General features: G+C 37.4%; 1 protein-coding gene across 1 annotated transcript in view; it reads left to right on the top strand.

Moving 5' to 3' along the window:
* Positions 1–18,368, top strand: part of LOC114250525 (ATP-binding cassette sub-family G member 4) — a 61,591-nt gene that overhangs the window by 25,382 nt on the left and 17,841 nt on the right. Inside the window, exons 3-4 of the mRNA XM_028184430.2 lie at positions 234–471; positions 6,967–7,112. Of these exons, the coding sequence (XP_028040231.2) occupies positions 234–471; positions 6,967–7,112 (384 nt within the window). The remainder of the gene's footprint in view (positions 1–233; positions 472–6,966; positions 7,113–18,368) is intronic.

Raw genomic sequence — 18,368 nt, 5'->3', positions numbered from 1 at the left:
CAGTTTATTTTGTGGCGTAAAAATACTACTAAGTTAAGTAAGTTAATGTTTGGTGCCTTGGATTAAACTGAAGTTATCGCAAAATATAATTTTTTTCTGATATCAAGATAAAAAATTATTCTGGGTATTTTTTTTTTTATATCTGATAAATTTCAATAATGTGTATCACTAAAATTTTGTAGCAGCCATACCGTAACCGGATTTCAGTAATTGAAAATATCTCTCGCTTTCAGAACAAAAGGCGTAACAGGAAAGATTCGCGCTGGAGACTGTCTCTGCGAGCTACGCATGTGGATGAATTCACCACTCGTCTCTCGGAATTTAGGCTCTCTAAAGGAGTACCGGAAGAAATCCTGCTACATACTCCAGGACGACCGGTTGAACCCTCTCTTCACGGTCAACGAACTGATGACTTTCGCGGCAGACATGAAACTTGGAAATACTCTGAACGATAAAACAAAACTTGGAGTTGTAAGTACTTATATTTTTAGTAAGTATGTACTATTTTTTTTTATGCAAATTTAAAATAATAGCGTTTATCCATGTAGACAGCATTCCAGTATTGATCTGGAATTGTAAAAGTTCGGACCATTATCAATAATGCGGGCAACACTACCTAGTTTTCTTGATTCGATATTCGATATATTCGTGATTCGATACAACATGTAGTGGCATCCTTCTGCGAATGGAAGAAATCCGATAAAAACCCGAAACAACTAAAAATAGGTACTGGTGGTAGGAACTCTTGTGATTCCGCACGGGTAGGTACCACCGCCCCGCCTATTTCTGCCGTGAAGCAGTAATGCGTTTCGGTTCGAAGGGTAGGGCAGCCGTTGTGACTATACTGAGACCTTAGAACTATATCTCAAGGTGTGTGGCGCATTTACGTTGTAGATGTCTATGGGCTCCAGTAACCCCTTAACACCAGGTGGGCTGTGAGCTCGTCCACACATTTACCAATGAAAAAAAAAAATATATTTCAACAAATCTTACGACACAAAACCAAATTTACCATAAACTCCCCTGGATATCATAAAAAGCGACAACGAGTACACCAGTGAGTAAGCAGCATCGTTTTCAGGGTGTGTTTTTGGCATTTACTGGTGCTAGAACGTATTATAAGCCTGCACATATAGCTACCCCCATCTCACTTAGATTAAGCCGCGAATTAATAATACCGTACGATTGTGATGCTAATTACGTAACTTTACTTAAAACACTTTAGACTAGTGGAGATAGCATTGAATTATTTAAGTTTTGATGTGATTTTGAAAGTGATGTGTCAATGAATCATTGTTTTTCAATACTTTATGCATGTAGCTTATTGCATTTTCTTATTGATCATTTGCGACCATTAGTTTAACATTATCTGCGGGGACTTAAATGAATAATATGCCGAGCTTCGTCGAGTAACGACTATTTATTATGATAAAGTACCACACATTTTGAAGTCGTCGTGGCCTAAAGGATTAGACGTCCGGTGCATTTGTATGTAGCGATGCACCGATGGTCGAATCCCGCAGGCGGGTACCAATTTTTCTAATGAAATACGTACTCAACAAATGTTCACGATTGATTTCCACGGTGAAGGAATAACATCTATACTAATATTATAAAGAGGGAAGATTTGTTTGTTTGTTTGTTTCGAATAGGCTCCGAAACTACTGGACCGATTTGAAAAATTATTTTTCCATTAGAAGCCGACATTGTCCCTGATGAACATAGGCTACTTTTTTTAATTTTTTTTTTTTTTTGGTTTCATGTGTGTTTTAATGTTTCCGAAGCGAAGCGAGGGCGGGTCGCTTGTCGTTTAGTAAAAATCAAACCCGCAAAATTATAATTTGCGTAATAACTTGTGGTAAGACCTCTTATGAGTCCGCGCGGATAGGTACCACCACCCCGCCTATTTCCGCCGTGAAGCAGTAATGCGTTTCGGTTTGAAAGGTGGGGCAGCCGTTGTAACTATACTGAGACCTTAGAACTTATATCTCGATGTGGGTGACGCATTTACGTTTTAGATGTCTATGGGCTCCAGTAACCACTTAACACCAGGTGGGCTGTGAGCTCGTCCATCCATCTATGCAATAAAAAAAAAACACATTTTAATGATATAAACATTAGTTTATTGAAATTGATGGAGACTATCATTGATCTGTTGGTCATAATAATAAAATGTATGTTTTTTAAGTACATATTTACGCACATACTTATTGGCGAGTCGTACGAATAATTAAGGTATACACGGACATACTTATTCGCGAGTCGTAGATATAATTAAAACTATCTTGTTTTTTTTTTTTTTTCATTATATTTATTCAAGGACAACGAAGTCGACATCTGAACGTTTTGAACGAGTTAAAACGAAATACAATCGCGAGATTAAAACCCTTATGGAGTATCAATAATGATTATTTTTAAATTAACTGTTAAAAGTCAATTCGAAGTTGATTTCACACAAGCACCACTCCAGAAATACTTATAACCTTCATCAACATGATAATATGAACTCGAATGAACTGGCACATGAATTGAAAACCAATAATTAATAAAGGTTTACAATAATAACCTTGCTTTTTATAAAATACTAGCTGACCCGGCAGACTTCGTAGTGCCTCAATCGATAAATAAAAGACCGACGGGGGACACATCAAAGGAAAAACAAAATTGTTATTTTTATTTAATTCCGAGCATTTTCCTATTTATCTACCTTTTAAACCTTCTCTGGACTTCCACAAATAATTCAAGACCAAAATTAGCCAATTCGGTTCAGCCGTTCTCTAGTTTTAGCGAGACTAACGAACAGCAATTCATTTTTATATATAGAGACTAGCTGAGACCCGCGAGACCCGCGGTCATTGTCGTACCGCGGGTGACGCCGCGGGGTGAAGTTAGTCTAAAAACGTAGCCTAAGCTACTCCATATATCACCAGCTACATATCAGTGAATGTCTCGTCAAAATCGGTCCAGCCGTTCCAGAGATTAGCCGGAACAAACAGACAGACAGACAAACAAAAATTGTATAAAATATTATTTTGATGTACCGTATATACATATATTCAAATTCATCTAGTAAAATACGCCTATTTCAATATTACAAACAAACACTCCAATTTTATTAATATGTATAGATGATGTTACATTCTTAAAATCTCGTCCGGGAACAGTATTTTTGTGTTTCATTTTATACAACACGATGAACTTCATATTATGTTAAGGGCACGAGAGTATAATATAGTTGTAAAATAATTTAAGGTTCAGATTAGTTCTGCTTTATTTTTCATTTTAAAAATATGTATGTATGTATGTGTGATTGTGTTTTTTAATGTATATATATTTTTTTGTGTATATACATATTTGTAATTTAGTATAAATTTCATCCCACCTACCACTATTTACTCTGCACTACCTTTTGGTTGACTGGTGGAGAATGCCTTAGGCATTAGGTCCGCCAATGTAAATTTAATGTGAAGTTATAATAAATAAATAAAATGATGTTCTCGGCTAATTCTAAGCGCGTATCAACTGTTGCGCAACTACATAACAGGTTGGGGAAAAAGTGTTTTCGCATTATACATAGTATCTATGAACTTGTAATAAAATCTCTTTGGCTATACTATAATGTATCTGGCTGGTTTTGATCTGCGTTTTGGTATCATTAAAGTTTAAATTTTAAAGAAGATAATTCCAAATTCAAATTAGGAAAATGTGTTTTTTATTTATTTATTTTTTTATTGCTTAGATGGTTGGACGAGCTCACAGCCCACCTGATGTTAAGTGGTTACTGGAGCCCATGGACATCTACGACGTAAATGCGCCACCCACCTTGAGATATAAGTTCTAAGATCTCAAGTAAGTTACAACGGCTGCCCCACCCTTCAAACCGAAACGCATTACTGCTTCACGGCAGAAATAGGCAGGGCGGTGGTACCTACCCGCGCGGACTCACAAGTTGTCCTACCACCAGTAAATGAAAATAATGAATTAAATGAAAATAAACTATATTAAAAAAATGTTGTGAATTTTCTTAAAACTTTTTCCCCACCCTATTATAATACAGACACTAAAACATTAATAATATACATTCAAACCTGGGTGGGTAAGTGAGAACTGGATAAGTAAGAAAACTCTATAAGTGAGAGTAATAGCAAGGACCCGTCATTTTAAGCTCCCAAAACCTCTATTAGCGAGAAACAGAAACCTCTGTAAGAAAGAGTCGTTTTTTCCTCATGGACCTCCGTAAGTGCTACCTATCTATACCTCTATAAGCGACAGCCGAGCTTTATTTATTTATTTATATTATTTAGAAGGAACAAATGACAAAACAAATTACAAATTTAACATCTGCTATTTTATGACTCATTTTTAACTTTCGTGGAACTTCTTATCATTGTTTTTGTATTGTTTTCTCGTGAATATTGAACCTATTCTATTTCGTGGAACTAAATAACGTTGTTATTTTATCGCATTATTTTCGAATGAATACGTGTGCCTGTGTACCGTCCTGTTTGTCGGACTTACTCAGTTTATCGTTAATCAATTGCGAAGGGAAGTTCTGTTCTGCATCATGTAAAAACGGAAAATTAAAGTACTGTCATTAAAGTCATAAACTTAAAACAGTGAATGCGTTTGCATCCGGAAAATCGCGAAATGAAATTCAGAGGGAGCATTAGCGAGAAACTCGGGTTAGTGAGAAACCTCTATAAGCGAGAATGAGATTGTGCTCCCTTGAACTCTCGCTTATCCAGGTTTGACTGTATATGTATTTTTTTGTATTGCCTGGATGTGTGGACGTGCCTGATGTTAAGTGGTTATTGGAACCCATAGACATCTACAACGTAAATGCGCCACACACCTTGAGATATAAGTTCTAAGGTCTCAGTATAGTTACAACGGCTGCCCCACCCTTCAAACCGAAACGCATTACTGCTTCACGGCAGAAATAGGCCGGGCGGTGGTACCTACCCGTGCGGACTCACAAGAGGTCCTACCACCAGTTCCTTTTTTTTCATTGCATAGATGGATCTATGAGCTCACGGTCCACCCGATGTTAAGTGGTATGAGCTCCAGAGACATATACGACGAAAAAGCCGCCACTCACCTTAAGACATGAGTTCTAAGCCTCAGTTTTACAGTATAACGAACGACCCCTCATTTTAAAACCCAAAACGCATTTATGCTTTGTGGCAGAAATAAGCAGGTCAGCGGTACCAGACCTACCCGTGCGGGCTCACAAAACTAACTACCACCAGTAATTACGGAAATTAAAAATTTGCGGGTTTGATTATTATCATTTTTGGAACAACGTTCCTTATGTAACGATGCCGGGAGAAAACGTCCGCAACATAAGATTTTTATTAATAATGCACACAGTGTACGATTTAACTTTGTAATAACGTACAAGTTAGTAATGCACACAGTGTACGACTTAACTTTGTAATAACGTACAAAAAATAACATATTTTTTTATCATTCATTGACCACGATCTCAGAGCGTTCGTTTGCGCAATACACTAACTCTTATACAAACAACCGTGAATGAAGTGTACCACAATAAGTTCTCACGTTACCGAATGTCCGTGAAGTGTTGCGAAACCTCCAGTTTTATTTTCTTTATACCTCGAATAGAACTTAAAATTATTATTTTTATAATAAAGAACTTCGTTCCTATCCTGTGTCCCACGACAACACACATCTTTTTTTTATTCCTTCACCGTGGGAGTATTTAGTGAACAATTCATAGTTACGTGTCTCATTACAAAAACCAGTCAGCGGGATTCGAACGCCGGCGCATGCGTATCACTCGATACAATAGAAATGACGACATTAAACCTCAAAAGCATTTTAAATTAAGACAATCGAAAAATTAATTATGATGGGTGATTCCTAATTGCAAAATGATTATTAATCATTATTATTTACGATTTTAACGCTTAACTTTTACGATCGTCGAATAAAATTTAGTAATTCCAATACTTTTTAACATGAATCACAAGGCATGATGTCATACGTGGAAAACCTTTATTTTTTTTAGCTAATATTATTTAATTCTAAATACAGATGGCTTATATGTTATGTAGGTTTATTTGCCCTCTTTCTATTTGTACTAATCCTCTTCAATGTTCAGATACAATCGGATTGTAATACGTAGCCTTTTTGTAATACGTATCGATTCTATGGTTTTGTTTTTTGCTACTTTTAGGTCTGACAGACGTCGCATAATTCATACTGGATTTTGATAAATAAGAAAACGCTTTTATACCTATAACATCGGACGATGATGAATTAGTGATTCTTTTTTTTTTTAATTGTACGAAATTTAAAACAAGTAATATTAACGGTTTCTTAGATTCACGATGGAATAGACAACGTTCTACGACACCCTAGACACGTCCGTACGGATCCATCAGATCCAATAACGCCTTCAGCTCTAACACTAGGAACAGGCTTAGGAACCCCGGTAACCGTTCAACCTAACTTAAACATCAGCCCGCTGAGTTTCTCACCGGATCTTCTCAGCGGGTCGCGATTCCGAGCCGGTAGTAGATTCATTCACGAAGCACCTACTCTTGAGTTGTTAGGTCTCCTTTAGAGGTGCTCGAGTAGCTGATAGCAAATTCCACCCCTCTTGGCTGAGCCCTTGCTGGACCACCTACCCTGGTGAAACTGGAAAGGCTTCCGAGCCATCAGTAATTCCTCAAACATAAATAAACAACGCTCTAGAGATGCGTCCACATCACAATGAGAGAGGTTGAAAAATGTAAACACAAAATGTTTAAAATTTATGAGAAAAAAACGAAAATTGTTAGAATTTACTTTGAAATTATCTTTCTTCTTTTACTTCCATTCGGTATTCGATTATCTTCGACAGCTACGTTCCATATTACAAACTCCATACGATTTACGTGTCGTACTAGAAAGATCAACGCACATCAAAATCATTAAGACACTTAATTTCTTTGTTCACAGATAAATGACATTCTAAATTCGTTAGGGCTGGCCGGAACAAGAGAGACGAGATGCGGGAATCTGTCTGGAGGGCAGAAGAAACGTCTTTCGATAGCGGTGGAATTGATTGACAACCCGCCGGTCGTGTTCCTCGACGAGCCGACTACGTTAGTGAGCAATTGTTTTTAATCATTATTTTTGAAGTGAAACTTCTTTAGTCGGGTTGAGAGTAAAATTTAACTTGCGACAGTTTCGTTACGGCTAGAGAGAAAAGAAAGAATTTAGGAAAGGCGAGATTAAGATAATGGACAGAGCGTCTCGCGAACAACTCGACTGTGGAAAAGTCGAGGGGGGAAAAGTCGTTTCTCTTAAACACAGCATTCCCTAATACAAAAGAAATTTGATTTAAGGCTGAATAATGAAGAAAACCATAATACTATATAACGCAAAAGAAGTTTCACTTCTTTCAAGTGTACCAAGTTGCACGCGCACCTTATTTTATTTGTTATAAACTACTTAGTTATTTCATAAGCTTGAATTCGAAATCGATTGAGATATAGTTCAAGTTATTGACAACTTGATGACCCCGGATGTATCGGTCGTATAAAGTATACTTATTAGATTAGACAGGCACGTCGGTGAGTTCTCTTTTCTTAGAAACATACTTTTTATGCATATGCTCGCAAGAACTATATGAGAACTTTAATCTTTAGAGAAAAAATCAACTTTACCTTGAGACCCAGGTTAAATTACCGATCGAAGTGTCCCATTGTCTTTTTGTTAAATATATGGCGTACAAATTACGTTATTAATTATGGCATACGGGGTATTTCAAACTAGACCATAGTTTCTATCTCATCCACAAAGTCTGTTTGGAGCCATTGAATGTGGAACGCGGTCACGAGAAAAATAACCCATTGGATAATAAATTTAATGACCTGAATGAAATGAGAAATTTAATGATAATCAAATGATACTGAGTTTTTTTTTTAATTTATTTCTTAGATGGGTGGACGATCTCACAGCCCACCTGGTGTTAAGTGGTTACTGGAGCCCATAGACATCCACAACGTAAATGCGCCACCCACCTCGAAATATAAGTTCTAAGGTCTCAAGTATAGTTACAAAAACAGTGCAAAAAAAACTAGCCTTCATATAAAGTAGTTGGAATATTTTAAGCTGAACTTACACGAGAAGGATATAGTCGTGAATAACAAAAAAATGGACGTATAATTTTGAGCACTTATGAATAAATAAAAACGATCGAACATTATTTCAGTTACAAAATTTTAACGATAAATAATCTGTACATTGTGTTTGTTCTGTTATCATTTGTTTCTCTGATTATATTGTTTACGAATGCTATAAAACTTTTATTAAAAATTATAATCGTCCTAACCTTTTTTCCACATTAATTAATTACAAAAAAATGGAATCTAGCGTAGAATGCTTCGGTTTTCGTGAATCCTGTACAATTGTTACACGCTGGGGTTCGGTATAAATAGGGCCTTCATGTCATCTCTGCAACGCTTTTATAGTCAACACGAGAAGTCTACAATTATCGAAAACATTCCCAGTAGTACTACCGTATCGATATGTGTTTTCGCTATTTGATAATAGATGACGTTACACTTCTCGAGCGTTCTTGATATTTCTAGTTCTTTTTCTTATCTGACTTTTACCGTTAAAATCAAACTTATTATTATTATTTAAATTAAAAAATATGTATGGGTAAAATTAGATATTAGTGAAATGAGGTCCGAGAGTAGCGTCGGTGACAAGAATCGTACCGTGCGTATCGTGGTACGGGCAAATTAGGCAAAAAGAGGATGATCATGTAGCCAGAAGGACCCAAGGTATGAAACTAATTTGTGATTGGGTGGAAGGGGCGTCCTAAAAAGACTCGGATGAACTGTATAAAAGAGGATATGCGGCAGAAGAGTGTGTGTTCAGAGATGACGTATCATAGGCCTGAATCGGTTCAGCAATTCAGGCGTGAAAATGTAACAGACAGACATGGCTATAGTCGTATTAACAATATTATTCGTAACTCCTAAAGTTTAATAGTAGTTACAAAAGTGAAAAAATAAATAAAAATGGTAAATATTATTATATAAACTAAGGCACGCTGAATTAATGAATTTTCATGTTTCAATCAATAAAAAACGTTATTTCCCTGTAACTGATTTGGTAAAATTAGGTATTATTTTTTAAAAGTTTTTTTAAGAAAAGATAAAGTCAGGGTAACGCCTAAACGATATTTCTATGCATTTAAGATACTCACTGAATCTAGTGCTAATGCTCTCCACTAGATAGGCTGTGAGTTATGAACCTTATTAATTCCAATAAAACAATCTTTGCGAAACAATGAATTGCCTCGAACACGCGATCATCATGATTTTTAAACAATCATAATACAGTATTTATGAGATCTTTAACTACATTAAAATTATAAATAATTATATAATGATCCGACGGTTTTTTCATGCCAGAACATATATTATAATAATTGGACACATAACAGACGTAATGACGCATAGGTTAATAATCTAATATTTATCTAAAGACTGAATGTGAGTAATTTACAACTTCAAACCAAAGTGCGAAGCTGCTTCGCGATCAATACAGACACTATAATAAAAGTCCGCACTTGATTCTTTTATTTTTAAATAAATAATAAAGTCTTATTAATATTTATTTTTGTATTTTATACATTTGACGTCATATCGAGAATAATTTTAAATGATTTTCAAATTGCTTGCTAATTTATATCATAAGGCTTATACAGTATGCTTATTTAACGAATTCGTGGTGGCCTAAAGGATAAGGCGTCCGTTGCATTCGTATCTTGCGATGCAACAGTGTTCGAATCCCGCTGGCGGGTACCAATTTTTCTAATAAATTACGTACTTCACAAATGTTCACGATTGACTTCCACGGTGAAGGAATAACATCGTGTAATAAAAATCAAACCCGCAAAATTTAAATTTCCGTTATTACTGGAGGCAGGACGTCTTGTGAGTCCGCACGGGTAGTTACCAGCACCCTGTCTATTTCTGCCGTGAAGCAGTAATGCGTTTCGGTTTGAAGGGTGGGGCAGTCGTTGTAATGTAAAAACGGAGACTTTATAACTATTATCCCAAGGTAGGTGGCGTCATTTACGTTGTACATGCCTATTGGATCCGGTAGCCACATAACATCAGGTGGGCCGTGAGCTCATCCACCCATCTAAGCAATAAATAAAATAAAAACACACAAAAAATATTCTTTGCATTAATGCCATATGTGTATATGAGTTTATAAGGTCATAAGAATGAATTAGCATTTTATATTTGTATTTGTTAAATAATCTATAAATCAAAATGGTAAGCTGTTAAGGTATTAAATGCATATATATACATATCTATCCCGTTTCGCAAAAACAGAAAATCGTGTTCACAAAAGTCCATGATCGTTACAATTTTTTTTAAATAATTCGTAGTTTAATATAACTTTCACATATGCGTAAGTAAAAATACTGTAAACAGGTACAACCACCCCGCCTAATTCTGCCGTGAAGCGGTAATGCGTTTCGGTTTGAAGGGTAGGGCAGCCTTTTTTTTTTCATACCTATTCTGATAGCCTTGACAGGCTATTTCAGCTTCACCCTAACGTGTGTAGGTGAGCTCACGGGGCTCAAACCGGAGTGTTGCTAACACTGACCCTAGCAAGAGCAGTGCTTCGCAGAATCTTTCATCGGATCGGAAACGCGTCCCACTGAGAAGATCCGGCGAGAAACTCAGTGGGCTGTGTCTATGGGTTAATTGGCTCGTCGAGCCCTTCGTCGCAAGCGACGGGTTCGAAGAGGACGGTTACCGGTGCTTGTGGTGCCTAAAAGCACCGTTAATGGATCAGGAGGATCCGTAATGACGTGCTTTGGGTGACGTCGACTGTTTACCATTCGGTCTACAGGATCGGGTATGTAGTTTCCAGCGGCCACGACACGAGGGTTCTCATGTCGTGCCGCCTTCTCAAAGTGGCGCAGCGATGCCGACTGTAGATACTTACTGACGGGGTCGAGCTCCAGGTCATCGTGGAGATCCACGTTCCTCAGGAACCATGGTGCTCTGACGGCTCTGACGGCTGAAAGGGTTTCAAATTGGTGCGGGCCGCGTGAGCGAAAGGGCAGCCGTTGTAACTATACTGAGACCTTAGAATTCATATCTCAAGGTGGGTGGTGCATTTACGTTGTAGATGTACTTAGTCTGGCCATAAATACTGTTACAAAGGAAAACAAAAAAAATCTATGGCAAATAACATTTAGTATTACTTTTACAGTGTGTTAGTTTAATACATAAATATAAAACAATTTAAACTATAAAAAGCTTATTCGAAGTGGTCTCCATTGGCTGCAATACAGTCCTTTAAACGTTGAGGCCAGTTATCAATAGAAGCACGCACTCTTTCCATGGGAAAATTTTTACTGCCAATCGTACGGATTGTCTTAGGGACTCCAAATTATCATGGCGTTTAGAGCAAGCCGTACTCTCTAAAACTGACCATAAATCATAATCCAGCCGACCAAGATCGGGACAAGACGACGGCAAGTCTTCAGCTCTGATGAAGTCCGAAACGTTCGTTTCCAACCAAGACTGCGTAGACCGAGCTTATTGACCTGGCGCCGAGTCTTGCTGAAAGGACCATTCTTGATTATTGAACATGGTGTTGTTAAGGGGCTTCACTACCTTCTCAAGAATGGTATCTTGATACACTTGTGCCGATGTTTTGATACCTTTTCACAAAAGTATGGCCCAGTCACTCCTTCATAGCTAATACCCCACCAAACCATCACTGAAGTCGGATAGTGCCCACGTTGGGAAGCTTCCTTAGAGCTTTGAGCATAAATACGGTCATTTTGTTTGTTAAAATGTTGCTCAATTGTAAAAATATTCTCATCCGTAAACAAAAATTTTCTATGACCTCCCTTTGCGTACCGCTTCAGTAGTTGTTTCGATTTTACCACCCTATTCTCTTTTAAATGATCAGTTAAGAAATGACCAGTACGTCTCTTATAGGCTACAAGTCCTAAGTCATCTTTTAAAATACGCGACATGGTTCTAGGTGCTATCTTCAACTCCCGAGATAAAATCTGTTGCTTTCGGACAGGATTTGTTTGAATTCTTTCCCTTACTGCTTTGACCACCTTTTTCGTACGAACACTGCGTGGACGGCCAGATCTTTTCTGTCACAAACAGAGGAGGTCTCATTGCACCTATTAATAGCCCGGTATACAAACATTTTACTAATACCAAGCGTATGGAGAGTTTTAAAAATTGCATTTGGCTACATACCTACTTTGTGTAATGCAATCACAGCGATTCGGTTCTCTTTATCACCCCACTCCATTTTAATATCGCAAAATATTGTACAATGTATTGGCGCCAAAATGAGAAAACTCAATGAGCAATTATATAAAAACGACAGATTCCAAATTCAAATGTAATATTTTGTTTTTTTTAATTGTAACAGTATTTATGGCCAGACTAATTATATAACCACTTAACACCAGGTGGGCTGTGAGCTCGTCCACCCATCTAAGCAATAAAAAAAAACTTACAAGAGGTCCTACCACCATATACCTCCTATACCTTATACACTATATACCTCGATACCAGATTAAGATACAGTAACATAAAAGTCTACAATATAAAGAATGCATCAGGGCTAGGTGAACTTATCCAAGGTTCGGACGCTGGTTGTTGAGCGAGGGGGTTTAGGTCAGTTCAACTCCAAGATTCCCCCATATACTGCCCCCAATGCGTGGCAAAAGTCCAGCGATTTCCTTCTGACCAAAAAAAAATGCTTACCAAAATATTTGAGGTTTTAGACCAATTATTGTCAAACCCTGTCTGGTCAGGTCCGTTTTGTGTTCCCCAAAATAAAAATAAACTTAATTGAAAACATTTCGCATCATTGGAAAACGCATCTTCCTTACTTGCGTTCTGAAGTCACTGACCGAATTCAACAGGTTTTTTGAAAAAATTAAAACTGGTTTAGACACGTGAAACTTGCATTCCGAAACAGAGTACATACTGTTTTGTTTTTGTAATTGACTATATAACCACAGTCAAATGACAGTTACAAAATGCTCATAGCTCTGGACTGTTATGTATGTACTCTTAGAAAACCATCGCCAATCATACGACGAAATTAACCTATTGTAGAGAAGAGATCGACTTCTGCGAGTGCACCATCTCGCAGAAGGAGGCGGCGGGGCGAGTGAGGCAAAGCTCTCCTCACTACGCAGAAATCCGCCGCCGCCGAGCAGGGGGTCGGGACCGGGGTCTCGTCCGTAACCCGACCCCCTAAGAGCTTCGGGCTCCACCCGTTTTGTGCGGGAAGGAGCCTAGGCGTGGGGCGGCGTGGTAAGCCGCGTTCCCCCGACCGCTCCGGGGGAAGGTGTAGCGCGGCGCCATCAATGCGGGCTCCTGGCCCGTCGACCGAGGGAACCGGCGGTCGTGTCGCTGGCGGCCGCCGGTCCGGCGTCTGGGGGATGGCGGGGTGGATGTAATATGCTCTGCGTAAACCCTGTCCCGCCGTCTCAATAGCTCCGACTGGGTTCCCACCCGGTCCGGGGTAGGGCGCCGGCTGTGAGCGGCAGGAGTTTTTAGTGAGGTTCAACTCCCACATACGGCGATTTCCTCCTGTGGAAAAAAATAAAAAAATTGTAGAGAAGAGAAGGAAATGGATAGCTTAAGCAATCTTCAAGGGAACTGTGTGGTCAAGTATAAAATAATCAAATTCTTAACAAAAAAATAATATTGCCTTGATAGGTAGACCAGCATACGGCCCAACTGATGGTAAGTGGTTACCGTCGCTCATGGACATCAGAAATGCCAGGGCACAGCCAAGTCTCTGCTTACCATAAAATGAACTGCTTACCATATGAAAATTCTATTTTACACTGTTTTTATTTTGGGCGTACTTGAGACACACTACTCTGTGGTCAACAGTCAAGTATCACGCTCAAACAACTCATGTTTATTTCAAGAGATCTTGTCTTCTACCTTGTATTAATTTACATAAATTATTTTTTATTTTCTTTAACGTTAACAATTTTTTTGACAGCTTAATAAAATTCCACTAATTAGTTGAGTTGCCAAAAATTAATAAGTCAGAGGTCGAAAAGAAAACTCATTTACTTTTAACTATTTAAAAGCTGTCGATCGTACTTACTTGCCCTATACGAAAAATCGAAACAATTTCTACCACGAAGCGACATAAAATAGAACAGTTGAGATAATAATACAACCAGGTGGGGTGTGAACTCGTCTGCCTAGCAAAAAGGAAAACAGTAAACCAAATATAGTATTTATTCTTCGGTTTTCATTAGTCGTAGCCATAATTAATAATACTAGAGGTCCCGCAGTAGTCGAAATTCGACTATAATTAATTAGAATTGTAAGTTTTTACACTATTATGATTGTATTTTATACTTCTGTAATCACTAATTTCGCCAAGACTACAATATAAAAAATATTAACAAAGACAAACAATATTTAATCTATTCTCAATTTGACAACAGACATCAAGAACAAAAGTTTGACAATAAATAGTATTCATGCGTGTGTGCGTCAAGTACACGGTATGTAGTGTGTGTAATATTTTCTTTATTGATTTAATGTATCTTTTATGCATTATTTTAATAAAATATCAGCATTGTGCACTTCTTCTCTATATTCTCTATAAGTGTGGAAAATTTCATACTCCTCCGTCCACGCAATTTTTGTAAAAATCGATACAAAGTTTTTGCTTCACGTATTAATATATACCTAGTCAGGTCATAAATTCTGTCACATGTTTAATGTAAAATAATTGAAACAAGTTTAGTCATTATGTAACCATTCATATAACAAAATGAAATTAACAAAACATAGATTCTTATGACACTAAAGTTTATTCAAAATGACCTCCGTGATTTTGAATACAGGCCTTCAATCTGCGCGGCCAGTCGTCTATCGCAGCACGAACGAGGTCCATGTCAATATCGGCGGCTGCCTTAATCAAGGATATCATGAGTGACTCCAAATTGGGATGAGGCTTTGAGCACGCCTTTTCCTCCAAGTGTTGCCATATCTTGTAATCTAACGGATTCATATCTGGACTAGAGGAGGGCCAGTCTTCGTGCCGGATGAAGTCGATTTCACGCGCCGCCAGCCAGTCTTGTGTGCTCTTCGCTCTATGAGCTGGCGCCGAATCTTGTTGGAATACCCAGTGCCTGTTATTGAACATGGTATGAGAAACAGGTTCCACAAGGTTCGTCAGGACTGTATTTTGATACACAGCTGCACAGGTTTTTACACCTTTCTCACAAAAATGTACCTCTGTTAAGCCCCAATAAGAAACTCCCAACCATACTATGAGCAAGGATGAAAAATGACCTCGTTGGACACGCGGAATACGGTTGCTCGCTTCTTCACTACTGTGTGCGTACACCTTATCATTTTGTTTGTTGTAGCTCTCTTCTACGGTAAAAATTTTTTCATCCGAAAAAAGAATTTCCCGATATTTTTTTCCCGCGTACCGCTTCAACAAAGCGCGGCATCTCTTCAGTCTCAGGTCCATTAGACGAGCATTCAAACGATGTCCTGTTTTTTTTTCGATATGCCCGAAGCCCTAAGTCTTCATTTAACATCCTTTTCACCGTGGTTCTGCTTAACCCCATCTGAAGGGCCAACAGTTTCTGCTTACGTTTGGGATTTCTTTGAATTCGCGCCTTAACAGCTTTTATCACTGCTGGAGTTCTAACAGACCGAGGGCGACCACTTCTTGACCTGTCATCTACACTAGAGTCTTCATTGTATCGTTTGATGGTACGATAAACGAATCTTTTGGTTATATTCAAATTTTTCAGTATATTAAAAATTTGAATTGGCGCGTAACCGCAACGATGCAACGCAATAACTGCAACACGGTCTTCTATAAGCGTCCACTCCATATTTAAAAATGAGTAAAATTCTAAAAGTATACATTTTTATTTTCATGAACAATTCGAAATTCGAATTCAATAAACTTTTTTGTGGCCAGCATTCTAAAAGAAAAGTTTTTACTGTGTGACAATACTTATGCCCTGCCTAGTTAGATTGTTAAAGAACCTTAAAGTACATAAACATATAATAAACACGAGAATAAACAGTATATTTTTTTATTATTAGTAAATTAAATATTTTTTATTATTTAATGAAGGCCAGTAATCCTAAGGCTAGTTCCTACTCACAACTTTTTGAGCTCATAGCTTCGGTTGGTCAATCTCTTTTAAAATTACCAAATTTAGGGACATTCCTTACTCTGAAGAGTAGCTTCGGCTGGTCAATCTCTTTTAAAATTACCGAATTTAGGGACATTCCTTACTCTGAAGCGTAGCTTCGGCTGGTCAATCTCTTTTAAAATTATAGAATTTAGGGACATTCCTTACTCTGAAGCGTAGCTTCGGCTGGTCAATCTCTTTTAAAATTACCGAATTTAGGGACATTCCTTACTCTGAAGCGTAGCTTCGGCTGGCAATCTCTTTTAAAATTACCGAATTTAGGGACATTCCTTACTCTGAAGCGTAGCTTCGGCTGGTCAATATCTTTTAAAATTACCGAATTTAGGGACATTCCTTACTCTGAAGCGCGTACAATACTCCATTTTTGTTTGTTATAACGTCATTTAAATTTCGATTTATTTTTAATGATCTTTATTATATTTTCTAAAAAAGTTTACGACTCCGTTCATATATATTATTGCTAATTATGTGGGCCTATTTTAATCTTGTTCTTTGTCTGTTGTTAATTATAAGAAATTAATGTTAAGTTGTTAGTTCATTATTAATAAATCAATGAAAAACAAAGTTTTTGAAATTAAATCACATCAAAAAAAATTTTTTCAACATAAATGAAAGTACATACTTGTTGAACGTCAAAAGAACTACCGCCAATTCACAAAAACTAGCCTCCGTCCTGAGAAGAATTGGCAAGAAACTCAGCGGGCTTGTCTCTTTCTTTTTTTTCAAATATGAAATTATTATTATTATTCATTATTATCCTGCCCTTCTCCCAGTCACCTGGGGTCGGCGCAACATGTTTTCTCCTTCCATACTCTTCTATCATATACCATTTCTTCGCTCACTCCCCTCCTACCCATATCGTCTTTCACACAATCCATCCATTTCTTCTTAGGTTATATTATTATTATTATTTTTTTGAAAGTACTCGTTCGCCACATATCGTATGTCAATGACACTATGACATTATAAATTACAATATAACAACCATTTCAGGGATGTGCTAATGAGAACCTTTACAAGTTTCATTCATTCATCTTTTGTTAACGCGTAGAGAACAATTTGTACACAAAAAGCCTATGTTTTTATTGTATAGATACAATGTAATGCTTGCATTATCTTATATTGTGTATCGTGTATACAAATATAACTTTTACCCGACACATCGACTATAGACTTGTCTATCATATGCATTATCTATATCTTCATTTTCAATTTTACTTTTCCGAGTTAATTGGTGTCCGTATCTTTACAAGATAAAATAGCAACAATAACCAATATTTTTATTATATGTTTATTTCTTAATTTAAGGGGAACCACCGGTTATAATTTATACAATTTGGTAGTTCTGATTATAATTAAAAACATTAAATTTATAATAAGCAGTTTCTTTTTTATATCACGACTAATTAATGTGGACTTGTTTAATAATTTAATTCGGCCTTCAAAATGGCACATAGTTATACGAATAATTACCAGTTCTTTTTTTGTCGTACAACCAACTAAACAACCCACCTGTCCTGGTGAAACTGGAAAGGCCTCCGGGCCACCAGTAATCCATCAATCATAAAAAAAAAAAAAAACTAATAGTGGCGCGAAACAATAACCCATTTATCTGCTGCTACATTTTCCCACCGCGGCTCACGCAAAAATTAACTACCGTCGAAACCCTAGACAATGAGGTTTGAGGCTATTAGTACAAAGGCTAATAGCAACCGAAGCACAGGTAGCCGTACTCATAGAACTCGCTAAGAAATTAACACTTAGAAGAAAAAAGTTGACAGGCGTTACAGACGTCTTCTTCGGAAGCGCTGCGGTAATTATTAGCAAATCCACCCAGATGAGCCCTAAAGCTCACCGTCCAATCCTCGTTCTAAATTAGCGGAAAGGTATACGGGTCAAACGAAATCCCTCCAATCTAAAATAAAATATTTTAAAACTAGCGACCCGCCCTCGCTTCGCTTCGGAAACTGTAATTTATTATTGATTCCTCCACTATTTAATGGATGTTATTATACATATAAACCTTCCCCTTCAATCACTCTATCTATTAAAAAAAACCGCATCAAAATCCGTTGCTAGGTTTTAAAGATTTAAGCATACATAGGGACAGACAGAT

Source organism: Bombyx mandarina, chromosome 12 (genome assembly GCF_030267445.1).
Source record: "Bombyx mandarina strain Sakado chromosome 12, ASM3026744v2".
In the NCBI taxonomy this organism is placed as follows: domain Eukaryota; kingdom Metazoa; phylum Arthropoda; class Insecta; order Lepidoptera; family Bombycidae; genus Bombyx; species Bombyx mandarina.
The sequence above is the reverse complement of the archived record's forward strand: the minus strand, read 5'-3'. Positions and strand labels throughout refer to the sequence as shown.